Below are 12,502 nucleotides of genomic sequence, written 5' to 3'. Positions count from 1 at the left end.
TTTCTGCCATGAAATCGGAAAGTCCTGGTTGGGCGTTGAGTCACATTCAACGCATGCCACAGCCCTACTAGTCCCTCAGAGTCTGCTCCCACCGCCACCCTCATCGCCTCTCTGCTCTCGCGTCTACCGTCTCCTGTGTCCTCCGGGCTCACTGTTCCTCGCTGTCCCTTAACCAGGCACCCAGAGCCTTGGCGCATGGTGTTCTCTCGGCCTGGAATGTTCTTCCCCCAGGGAGCCCCTGGCCTGCTCCCTCCCCTCCGTTACATGTCTGCTCAGATGCTGCCTGCTCACTGAGAATGTCCTGCACCACCATGCTTAAGGTGATAACTAACCCCGCCGTGGACACCGTCCCCTGTAGAGGGCCGTCTGGGAAGGCACATGGATACTTTTTAAATTCTTATCAGCTGAGCCCAAGGGCACTGGCAGAATCCTGTTATCAGTACCCAAGTACTTGGAATGAGGAACAAAAAGGACCTTGATCCACCCAAAATAAGGATCTTACTCAGATCCTGATGAATAGGATTTGGGCACACCCGAAACTCCTTTTGATCATAAAATCCCTTTTGGAAACCAATAAATATGCTGTGTTGTCTGAGGTGAGTGTGACTGTCTCTCTATCAGAGGACAGGAAGCCACCCGGCACCCTGCTTGAATCTATTTCTGTCTTTTGTCTCTTTCTTTCTCTAATTTCTTAACCCCCAGCTCCTCCCCTCAGGAACCTGTCTTTCTCCCTTTCCGTGCGGGACGCGGAAAAGGAAGGAACACCGCACCACAGTCCCCCCACTCTGTTTCCCTACAGCACTTACACCATCGGACACCTTGCATGTTTTTCCATTTTTTGTCTGTTTGTTTCTCTCCCAAGAACGTTACCCGATGAGGCGAGGCGTTCGGCCAGTCTGTGTTACTCCTATTGCCAGAACAGTGCCCAGCACCCAGTAGGCACTCAGTAAATACCCGTGGAACGGAATGACCATCCCACAGAAAGAACGGGGGGATGGAGGGCCTTAGCGACGCGGAGGCGGGCTGATGTCTCAGTGTGAGGTCAGAGGGCCCACACTCCGAATGCCAGGTGGAGGGCTGCCTCGCGCCCCCTGAAGGCGTGCATGCCAGGACGGGGAGTTCCGCTGCGAATATCAAACCACCCCCACAGGTTAGCAAGACGGAGTGGAGTCCCTTCACAATCAGACTGGGAAATGCCTCCGGGAAATGGTCTACGGGGAACGGTGAAGGGAGGTCTGGGCGCTCAGAAGGAGGAGTGCTTCGTGGTTCAACATTAAAAGGGTCTTGGCCTCCCTGGCACCCTGAGTCGCTTTTGGAGAAGATGTCACGGCTAACGCAGCTGCTCAGAGCTGATGGTAACCACGTGGCCATGGCCGCCCTGCAGACCAGCACCACCCCGTGGGGCTCAGGTCTGGATGGGCAAGTGGGACGGGCTGGATTGTGTCCCCCCAAAAGACAGGCCGAGGTCCTAGCTCCCGGCACCTCAGGATGTGGCGTGTCTGAAAATAGGGCTGTTGCCGATGCAATTAGTGAAGGTGAGGTCACGCCGGGGTCGGGATGGGCCCTGGATCTAATCTGACTGGTGTTCTTGTCAGAAGAGGAGAGACAGGCACACAGGCAGGACGCCCCGTGACAGTGGGGGCAGAGGCCGGGTGACGGGTCTGGGAGCCAAGGATCACAAACAGCCACAGGAACGGGGAGAGGAAAGGAAGGCTTCGTCCCCAGAGCCTGTGGCCGAGCATGCCCACACCGTGCCTTGTGGCGTCTGGCCTCCGGGCTGTGAGACAATGGATCCCCGCTGCCGTAAGCCCCCCGGTTGTGGTGCTTTGCCATGGGAGCCCCGGGAAACAAATACAATGAGTGACTCCTGTGCGTCGGACGGACCTGCTGGCCTGGTGGGTGGTGACGGGCGGGGTTGGGAATAGAAGAGCGTGGCCATGAAGGAGCCCAATGCAGCGAGAACGGCAGAGACGGGGAAAGGCGTCCTTGAGGGTTGGGGGTGGGGAACGACAGGTATTCAGAGAGATTCGGGCTTCAGGAGGCCCTGGTAACAACACCTAAAGCTGGCCTGGCTGGTGGCCCTCAACCGGTGGGGCGCTGTCCTGCACCCAAGGATCACGGGTTCGATTTGATTCCCGGTCAGGGCACAGGCTTGGGGTTGTGGGCTTGATCCCTGGTAGGGGGCGTGCAGGAGGCAGCCGATCAATGTTTTGCTCTCACATCGATATTCCTCCCTCTCTCCCTCTCCCTTTCTAAAAATCAATACACACACACACACACACACACACACACTGAGTGACCAGATTATTATGATCTCTGAACACATAATCATGTGGCCACTCACTGTATATCCTAATATGCAAATTGTCCCCTCGACCAGGAGTTCGACCAGCAGGCAGGCTGGCCAACTGTTCATGTCCCCTCCCCCTGGCCAGGCTGGCTGGACCCCACTCATGCACGAATTCCATGCACCGGGCCTCTAATATATATATACTAGAGGCCCGGTGCATGGAATTTGTGCACAGTGTCCCTCAGCCCAGCCTGCACCCTCTCCAATCTGGGACCCCTCGAGGGATGTCCGACTGCTCGTTTAGGCCCAATCCTACCTGGATCGGGCCTAAACGGGCAGTCGGACATCCCTCTCACAATCCAGGACTGCTGGCTCCCAACTGCTTGCCTGCTTGCCTTCCTGATTGTCCTTAACCGCTTCTGCCTGCCAGCCTGATCACCCCCCACTGCTAGCCTGTTTGCCCCTAACTGCCCTCCCCTGTAGGCCTGGTCACCCCTAACTGCCCACCCCTGCAGGCCTGGGTCCCCCCAACTGCCCTTCCCTGCAGGCCCGGTCGCCCCCAACTTCCCTCCTCTGCCGGCCTGGTCACCCCTAACTGCCCTCCCCTGCAGGCTTGATCGCCCCCAACTGCCCTCCCTTGCAGGCCTGGTCCCTCCAAACTTTCCTCCCCTGCTGGCCTGATCACCCACAACTGCTCTCCCTTGCAGGCCTGGTCCCTCCCAACTGCCCTGCCCTGCTGGCCTAATCGCCCACAACTGCCCTCCCTTGCAGGCCTGGTCCCTCCCAACTGCCCTCCCTTGCTGGCCATCTTGTGGTGGCCATCTTGTGTCCACATGGGGGCAGGACCTTTGATCTTGTGTGTTGGAGTGATGGTCAATTTGCATATTACTCTTTTATTAGATAGGATACTGAGTGGCCAGATTATTATGCGTTCAGAGATCATCATAATCTGGCCACTCAGAGTGTATATAAATATTTGTATTTAAAAGGACACCCTGGAGCTGAAGGCTCAGCTATCTCCAGGTGTTGGTGTGGTTTATGTTCCCCCTGACTCCGTGCGCGGGCCGTGGTCCTCATCAGGTTACAGGAGTGACTGTGAAAGCGTCCCACTGCCACCTTCCCTTTGCCGTTGTCACCATTCCCTTCCTCCAGCACTGCTGCCAGTCCTCCTAAACTCATGCCAAGGCCCTCCTTTCTGAGTGCCAGGAACATCTTTCCTGGGCGCCTGGCATGGGCAGGTGGCCAGCAAATATCTGTGAAATGGATAAGTGGCTGAGAAGCACGGCCAGACGCTCACGGTCACTCCTCGTTTCTTCTCCCACTGCCAGCATCCTCTCTTACCCCAGGAGAGGCGTTCTAGCTGCTCGTTTACCTCTCTCCCTCTCTCTCTCTCTCTCTCTCTCGCTCTCGCTCTCGCTCTCGCTCTCGCTCTCTCTGGTACTCTGTAACCTCACTGTGGGCAGAGATGTCTCCTGACTCTGTCTCCCTCACAGCTAACAGCACAGTTGGTCCACCGTCCATGTTAATGTTTGTTCAATGAATAATGGATGAATGAACAGGGCTGGGGTTAAAAATACTCATATTTTACTGATGAGGCCCAGAGGGAAAGAAAATAACTCGCTGGGTGCACGGAGCTTCCCGGGGCTTCCATCTCGCCCTGGGCTGACCTCCCCGCCTTCAAGTTTGGCAGCTCCACATAGACTTCTAGCTCCCCAGGTCCTAGCCCCGCGTTCCTGGCCTCCGCTTTCCTTTCTGGGAGTGTTTACTGAGCCCCTCGGAAGCTGGTTCTGGGACGGGAGGAGGGGACACCCACCCACATCTCCCCGGGCGAGCTGATGCCTCGGGAGGCGGTAGCGGGGAAGCAGAGGGTCTGCGATGCTTGGAGCAAGCTTTGCCCATGGTGCCGTAATAACCCGAAGAAGGGGGTACGTGCTATGATGACCCCCATTTCACAGGCAAAGAAACCGAGGCTCAGAGAGCAAATAACCTGCTACACGCAGTTCAGTTCATTTCAAGGCAGAGACTCAGACTCAGGTCTGCGGGACCCCAGCTCTTGACCCCGCTTCCCGAGGCCTCACCGCACGGCGCTCAGCTCTGAGCCCTGGGCTGCAGGGCGGAAGGCTCAGGGTCTGAGAGACATGTAGCCCAGGAAGGGCCGGGGCCCAGGTCGAGGGGGCAGCCAGGGCCAGAACCAGGGCTTGGGAGCTGGAGCAGCAGCAGGAACAGAGGCCGGGGCCCCTCCAGGGAAAGCAGAAGGCCAGGGTGAGCCGTGTGATCAAGGCCACGGTCAGCAGGATGGGCCCTGCTGTGTGTGTGTGTGTGTGTGTGTGTGTGTGTGTGTGTTGGGGGTGGGGTGTGTGTGTGTGGGGGGCGGGGGTGGGGGGTGGTGTGTGTGTGTGTGTATGTGTGTGTTGGGGGTGTGGTGTGTGTGTGTGGGGGTGGGGGCGGGGGTGGGGGGTGGTGTGTGTGTGTGTGTGTGTGTGTGTGTGTGTGTGTTGGGGGTGGTGTGGGGGGTGGTGTGTGTGTGTGTGGGGATGGGGGTGGTATGTGTGTGTGTTGGGGGTAGGGTGGGGGGTGGGGTGTGTGTGTGTGGGGATGGGGGGTGGTGTGTGTGTGTGTTGGGGGTGGGGTGGGGGGTGGTGTGTGTGTGTGTTGGGGGTGGTGTGTTGGGGGTGTGGTGTGTGTGTGGGGGGGTGGGGGCGGGGGTGGGGGGTGGTGTGTGTGTGTGTGTGTTGGGGGTGGTGTGGGGGGTGGTGTGTGTGTGTGGGGATGGGGGTGGTATGTGTGTGTGTTGGCGGTGGGGTGGGGGGTGGGGTGTGTGTGTGTGGGGATGGGGGGTGGTGTGTGTGTGTGTTGGGGGTGGGGTGGGGGGTGGTGTGTGTGTGTGTTGGGGGTGGTGTGGGGGGTGGTGTGTGTGTAGGGGGGGTGGGGGCGGGGGTGGGGGGTGGTGTGTGTGTGTGTGGGGATGGGGGGTGGTGTGTGTGTGTGTTGGGGGTGGGGTGGGTGGTGGTGTGTGTGTGTGGGGGGGTGGGGTGGGGGGTGGGGGGTGGTGTGTGTGTGTGGGTGTGTGTGTGTGTGGGGGTGGGGGGTGGGGGGTGGTATGTGTGTGTGTGTGTGTGTTGGGGGTGAGGTGTGTGTGGGGGGGGCGGGGGTGGGAGGTGGTGTGTGTGTGTGTGTGGGGTGGGGTGGGGGGTGGTGTGTGTGTGTGTGTTGGGGGTGAGGTGTGTGTGTGGGGGGGGCGGGGGTGGGGGGTGGTGTGTGTGTGTGTGTGTGTGTGTTGGGGGTGGTGTGGGGGGTGGTGTGTGTGTGTGTGGGGATGGGGGGTGGTGTGTGTGTGTGTTGGGGGTGGGGTGGGGGGTGGGGTGTGTGTGTGGGGGTGGTGGGGGCGGGGGTGGGGGGTGGTGTGTGTGTGTGTGTGTGTGTTGGGGGTGGTGTGGGGGGTGGTGTGTGTGTGTGTGGGGATGGGGGGTGGTGTGGTGTGTGTTGGGGGTGGGGTGGGGGGTGGGGTGTGTGTGGGGGGGTGGTGGGGGCGGGGGTGGGGGGTGGTGTGTGTGTGTGTGGGGGGGTGGGGGGTGGGGGGTGGTGTGTGTGTGTGTGGGTGTGGGGGCTCTGCCAGGCCACCCCACGCAGGATCTGTACACCCCCAGATGGGGACAAAGGAAACGACCCTCTCTAGCCTTTAGAACCAGCTGGGCCTTGGGGAGAATCACGGTGGCCCCCGCCGACTCCCAGATCCCGGTGGGGCCTGTGCGGGGCCGAGGGCAGGGAGGGCACGCCAGGTGCCGGGAGAGTCCAAAGGGCCGTAGCTGTGTGCGCCGGGGCGAGTTCCTTCCCCTCTCTGTGACTCGGCCTCCTCGCCTGCACTCTGGGGTAACACTAGTCCCCGCTTCTCAGGATTGGAAACAACATAAGGAATCGAAAGCACCCAGCACCTGGCAAACCGTCGGCGCCCACGACACAGCGGCTGTTTTGTTATTGTTGCCACAGGTGCTGCGAGGCCTGTGCGCACAGGGACAGGCGAGCGGGAGAAAGGGCCTGGCCTCGGGACTCGGGGTCCCCGTCCCTCCTCGGGTGAAAGTTTGACTTCACCTTCTGGACCTGAGCCCCGGGCAGAAGGGGGACGATGCTCTCAGGGCCTGATTCACAGGCTCATGAAAGAGTGCACCGCACCAGCCCAGGGCCCTGCGCACAGTAGGTGCTCACTGAGGGACCCTGACCTTGGAGGGCCCGGAGGACAGCCCCAGGTCCCTCCTGCACACACGATGGGGCTTTTTACTAGCAAGTGGTGGCTATGCCCGGGGTCAGGCTGGGCCAGACACATGGCCGACGTGGGCCCCTTGGCCCTTACCCAGGAGTCAGATGGGAGCCGAGGAGGGAGAGGGTGGGAGGGGCACCTGGGCCAGGACTGAGCTGAGCAAGGGGGGTGTGCAGCTGGGTAGAGCTGGCGCAGGAGAGGGACAGGTGGTCCGGGAGGGGGACAGCCTCCCCAGGTGGAGACCTGCTTCCCGGAGGGTCCACTGGGCAGGCTCTCTGCTTCTCCAGCAGCTGACTTGGGGTCTCCAGGGACCTGTGTGTGTGTGGGGGAAGGTGGGGGGGGTGTGGGGGGGAGGGGGACAGGATTCTTGTGTCCCTGGAGACAGGAAGGAAGGCTCAAGCTCAGAGAGGAATCGCAGGGGACTTAGAGGGATGGGCTGGCTCACGCAAGGTCCACGGGGTTGGGTTCAGGGCGCCCAGACCCAGCTGGGCACCCACAGGGCCAAGGTCCAGGGGGTGGGGGCTGTGGGCCATGGCTCCTCTCCAGGGAACCGGAGCCCACAGGGAGCCCACAGGGAGACGGGCAGTGGGCTGGCAAGGGCGTGCACGGACGCTGATGGGGCACAAGACCCGCACCCTCTGCTCTAGGCCAGGCCCTGCGCCCGGGGGTGAGCCGCCGCTGCAGTCAGCAAGGCCCCGAGCCTCCCGCCCGCTGGGCTCGGGCTCCGAGGGGGCCTGGCCTTCACTCACAATCCCTGCTCCCCGCACTCGCCACTGAAAAGAAAGTTGTTTCCTCTTAAGGTCTTAGCTCCTTCTGAAAAATTCCAACCTCAGCCTTCTCGCTGAACCCAGAGAAAGGAATGCGCGGTAGGTCACCTCGCCGGGGACGCTCAGGGGACTGGGGGTGGGGGGTGGGGTGGGGAGGTGGGGTTGGGGGGGTGGGGGGGTGGGGGGGAGGGCCCAGGCGCTGTGCTCACTCAGACCTGCAGCACAGGCCTCCCAGGGCCCCCTGGCCCCCCGCCCCCTCGCCCTCACGGTCCCATTCTACAGACCAGGCCCCAGCGGAGGGGGGAGGGGCTGGAGCTGGGACCCGCGCTCAGGCCTGCGCTGTCTCCAGGCGAGGGGGCTAATGGGGCTGCAGAGTGAGGCTGGGAAGAGCTGTGGCAGCTGAATTCTCCTTTACGGGGGGGGGGGGGGGGTGGGGGGTGGGGGCCCTAGCCCTCTGGGGACACTTCTAGGCCATCTCTACCAACAACAGAAACAGTCATAACAGCGACAGAAAGGGGACCATCGCCCAGCGCTCTGGGGGTGCCGGGCCCTGTGCTCTTGCTGTCTCGCGGGACCTTCCACACGCACCCCTGCCCTCTGCTCCATGTCCCGGGGTGGAAGCTGAGCTTCTGGGGTGCGACAGCCCTAGAAAAAGGCAGGTCAGGATGTGAACTCTGCCGCTTGGCCTGGCTCACCCTCCACACCGTCCAGCTGGGGTCAGCCCCTCGCCTCCGCTCACCAGGGTCCCCAGGACAAGGGGCTGCAGGTGCTGGCTGCCTCAGTATCCCCCGTGGCACCTGGGCCTCCTGGAGCCCCGCCCGGGTGAGGCCCGCCACTGCTCTGCCCCTGCCGCGTGGGGCACCCCCCCCCCCCACTCCGCCCGGCCACACAGAGGGAGCACGGATTTGCCCAGATGGAGCCGCACAGGGAGCACCCGAGGGTCCGTCCTTCCCGAGCTGGTATTGGCGTGTGGCTGGGTCCTGGCACTGCCGCCTCCCGGGCTGGGTGCGCCCTCAGGGAGCCGGGCCTGATGCAGCCCGTGAACCCCGCGATTCCCGGGATCAGATTCTCTGGGCCTCAACTGCGCAAACCCGGGGGTGGGGGGGCGGAGGGGCGGGGGCAGAGAATCTGATCCTGGGAATCACGGGGTTCACAGGCCTCAGCGTCCTGTGAACTGAGCCCCGATCTGCAGCCTTTGCTCTTACCAGGCTCTCTGGAGCCCTAGGTGGGTCGTGGGGGGAGGCCACTTCCCAGCACCCCTCCTGCTGGGCTCTGAGGGGCACGGCCTCCATCCAGTTTAACTGAGCAGTTACTGTGCGCCCAGCACCCCCTCCGCCTGCAGGAGTCGCCGCAGCGAGGGGAGAGGCAGACCCAAGAGCCGCGGCCTCGGCGCCCCGCTGCCCGCTGCTCCCACCCCCCTTGGTCCCTGCCATCCTGACCGCGTGGCTTCCTCCTGCTCCCACGGCTGTGCCTGTGCGGCCCGCGGCCCTCTCTCCGCCTCAGCCCGCCGCCCCCCCCCCACCTCCCTCCCTCGCCCACGTGCTGCTGACTCCCTCCGGCAGGCCCCGGGGCCCCTCGGGCTGGGGGGCTGCCCCTCCTCTGGGCCCCAGAGCACTCAGAGTTCCTAAAGCTCCTGTCCATCCACGCCACAAGCATCCATTCCACCGAGCCCTCCCGGCCAGCGGGCACGCCCCGTCCCCTGGCGGAAATCCTGGAGGGCTCCCCGGCTGCTCAGCGGAGGTGGGCTCCTGGGCGGCAGGGAGGGCTCAGGTCTCTGACCGTGTCAACCTCCCGCACGTGGCCCTCTGTTGGATACGGGGCGCGCTTCAGGCACCGTGCTGGGTGCTGGGGAGCAAAAGTGCATATGCCTGGGAGGAGATGCGATCTGGGGGATGCGGGAGTTAGCACAGGCTCCGGGGTCAGGGGGCGTGACCCCGCACAGCTCCTTAGCCTCCCTGTGCTTCGGTTTCCCCATCTGAGAAATGGTCCTGCCAGGAGGGTGGAGCGTGGTAATAGCTACAGAGCCTGGACCAGGACTGGCAGGCAGCAAAGGCTTTATGCAGCACGGAATCTTCCCGACACACAGGAATCCAGACCCCACCTCCGCCAGGTCCTAACCGGGCGGAGTCCCGGGAAGGTCACGGGACGAGGCCGAGCCCAAGGTCCCGCGCTGGGGAATGGGGAGCGGATAGCCCTTCCCGCCGGAGATGCGTCTCCTGAGATCCCAGGAGCCCACACGCCGAACGTGCCCGGCTCAGGCCCGGCGCCGGGAAAGGCGGGAGCACGGTCCCTCTAACGAAGCAAAGGCGAGACCCGGCCCTGGAGGAGGAGGCAGCACGGACCTTGGCTCGCAGCTCAGATGCCGCCTCCTCCAGGAAGCCCCCCGCCATTCCGGGCTCCCCCCTCTCTGAACTGCTGGAGACACTTGTCCCCGTGCCTCTGACGGGCCTTGGCTTTCAATGCCAGTTCCTGACGGGCCGGGTGGCACTGCCTTCTCCAGGCTACTTGTTTGATCTGTAAAGGAGACCAACTCACCTCCAGGGGTATCACCGTGGGATGAAATTGGGAGACAATGTCTGTCTGGCGGTTTGAGGGTCCCCGCCGCGGTCTCCCGCCCGGCCTGCCAGCCGGTGCGAGTCTGATTTAGCCCTAACTCCCCGGGACCGGACGGCCGGCCAAAGGATCACTGACGGGTGAGGGCAGGAATGAATGGGGGACCCAGGCGCGCCTCGGGAGCGGAGGCGACGTTTTCCCTGTCTGCTCGGACCTTTCCACCCTCCACTCTGTCCTCCCCCTCCCCCGCCCCCCTCCCACCTCGGGCCTTTGCACAAACAAGACCGAATTTCCCTCTCTCCCTCCCTCCTGCCTCCAGTGCCCCCTCCTCCCCGCAGCCAGCCCAGGGCTAGGCCCGGGTCTAAGGTCGCAGCCCAAAGTCCTCGGAAGCGCGTTTCTGTGGTGGTGGTGGTGGGGGGGGTGCTTTCAACAGTTGCTGTGACCCCACTCGGCGTGGGTCCCGCGGGAACAAGGACGGTGCATTTGGCACCCCCAGGGCGGGCTGCTGGCCGAGGACGCCCGCCCGGAGTGTGGGGAGACCAGCTCCTGGTTGGTAAGATCTGCACCGGCTTCCTCTCTGCCCGCCCAGCGCCTGCTCTCCTGCCCCGCGTGCCCGGGAGGTGGGGTCCTGCTCTAAGCCGCGCACAGGGCTGCCCCGGGGCGTACCTCAGTCACCATGGAGTCCTCGGTGCTGCTGTTGTAGGCCCAGCCGTCCAGGCACGGCTCGGTGGCCCCCCGGGTGTCGTTGGGCAGGCTGGCGTTGGGTGGGTACACGAACCGGAGGCACGGCTCAGGCTTCCCGTTGGGGCCCACGGGGAGCAGCCAGGGCCCCGTGGAGGCGTTGGGGGGCGGGCGGCAGTGGTGGGCGGGCGTGGCGGCCGTGAAGATCTGCAGCAGGTTGTGGTTGGCCATGCCGAGGATGGGGAGGCCCAGCAGGACCACGATGAGGAACTGGAAGGGGCCCGTGCCGTTCACGCTGTCCACGAGCTTGGTGAAGGTCATGGCGCCGAGGGGATGAGCCAGAGCTGCGGGCGGGCGGGGGCCGGGAGAGGGACGTGCAGGCGGGTGACGTCGGGGCCTGGGGGTGGGTGTGGGGGGCAAGTGTGGGGGGGTGCCCGGTGTATGTGTGTGTGCAGCGTATGTGTCAATGCATGGGATGTGGGGCTCAGCTGTGTGCACCCACAGACGTCCGAGTGGCTGTGCCAATTGCATGTACACATGTGGGGTCCCAGGGGGGTGCCCACAGGGGTTCTCCGGGGATGTGTGTATTCAGGCTGGAGCTGTGTGAGCTCAGGCATGTGGTTGTGTGTGGATCTGGGGGCGCAAGTATGTGTGACTCGCCCAGGCTGGTCACACGTGCTGCATGCATGGGGCAGAGCTGGTCACACAGCTGGGACCAAAGGGCGGGTGGGGGTGGGGTGGGAGTGGACGCTGGGCGAGGGTGGGGGAGGTCCCCGGTTGCTCCGAGCAGACACGCAGGGCTGCCTCGGCCTGCCTGCTGGGAGAGGCGTCCCCAAACCCAGAGTCCCCTGGCTGGTGCCTGTCCCCTGGGGCTGGGCCCACGGACTGGGGGAGCCGAAGGGCCCAGGCAGGTCCTGGAGGGCAGCAGGGATTTGGCCGTGGCAGCGAGGAGGGACTAGCCTTGGCAGTTTCCAGGGATCCCCGGGGGCAGGGCCCAGGGGTGGGGGGCTCCCTCCCTCCTCACCTGGTGGCCGGGCCTGGCTCCCTCGCTGGGGCTGGTGGTCGCTGGGCTGAGGCCCTCGCTCTGGCCAGGTCCGGCGGCCGCTGGTTGGGCGGCTGGGCTCCCACAGGCTGTGTCTGTGCCGCCCAGGGGGGCTTATATAAGGCATAAGCTGTTTCCCGGGCTAATGTTTGACTTTCTTTTGGGGATTATCGGCCACCCAGCAGGGAGAGTGTTGTGGGCCCGTCCGGCCCAGCTTCCTCAAAGGGCTGCGCACTCAGCAAGGCCGGCTGACCGTGCGGCTGAGCCTCGCGGGGACGCTGGCCGGGCCGGGCAGGCTCACCTGGGGGGACCCAGGGCCACCGCGGAGCTGACGCTCTGAGGGCTCAGCGCTGAGACTAGCCGGAGAGCGGTGCTCCTGTCCCCGAGCGGACAGCATTCTCCGGCCCCATCTTCCCTGCCGGGGCCTCTGGACAAGGTGCCTGGAGACTTGGCCCCCCGGGAAAGGCGGGCATGCCCGGGAGAAATGGTCACCGGCACCTGCCCCCAAGGGCTCGGAGCTGCCATCCCCTGGGGCAGCCGGGGTGCCCCTGTCTGAGTCTCAGACCCTCCAGCTCAGCCTCCCCCCTCCAGCCCTCTCTCCACGGACGGGCTCCTCGTCACCCACTGCTTCCCTCTGGGGACAAACCGCAGTCTCTGCTGCTCGGTTCCCCCTCTGAATATCATTTTAATTCGATAATGATGCGTTTCACGCATCAAATATGGGCAACACAAAACAAAGCACCCAGTGCCCCCCGAGCCAAGCGGAGTGTGCCCGAGAGCGTTCTTCCAGCCCTTTCCGCGGGAGCCTGCGGCCTGAGCCCCATCTCCTAGCTGCCAACCCGAGGCTGCTTTGACTCTCCCAGCAGCCCTGACACGATTCTAGCATGTTCCGCGAGGAAACGAGGCCCAGAGAG

The 12,502-nt window shown here is 63.7% G+C and overlaps 1 protein-coding gene across 1 annotated transcript in view; it reads right to left on the bottom strand.

The window, feature by feature from the left end:
* SLC22A6 (solute carrier family 22 member 6) overlaps positions 1-11,682 on the bottom strand; it is a 38,179-nt gene extending 26,497 nt beyond the window's left edge. The window contains exons 1-2 of the mRNA XM_080640754.1: positions 11,571-11,682; positions 10,532-10,890 (exon numbers count right to left, since the gene is read on the bottom strand). Of these exons, the coding sequence (XP_080496880.1) occupies positions 10,532-10,867 (336 nt within the window). The 5' untranslated portion in view covers positions 10,868-10,890; positions 11,571-11,682. The remainder of the gene's footprint in view (positions 1-10,531; positions 10,891-11,570) is intronic.
* Positions 11,683-12,502: the final 820 nt, after the last annotated feature.

Source organism: Plecotus auritus (assembly GCF_963455305.1).
Source record: "Plecotus auritus genome assembly, chromosome: 9".
In the NCBI taxonomy this organism is placed as follows: domain Eukaryota; kingdom Metazoa; phylum Chordata; class Mammalia; order Chiroptera; family Vespertilionidae; genus Plecotus; species Plecotus auritus.
The sequence above is the reverse complement of the archived record's forward strand: the minus strand, read 5'-3'. Positions and strand labels throughout refer to the sequence as shown.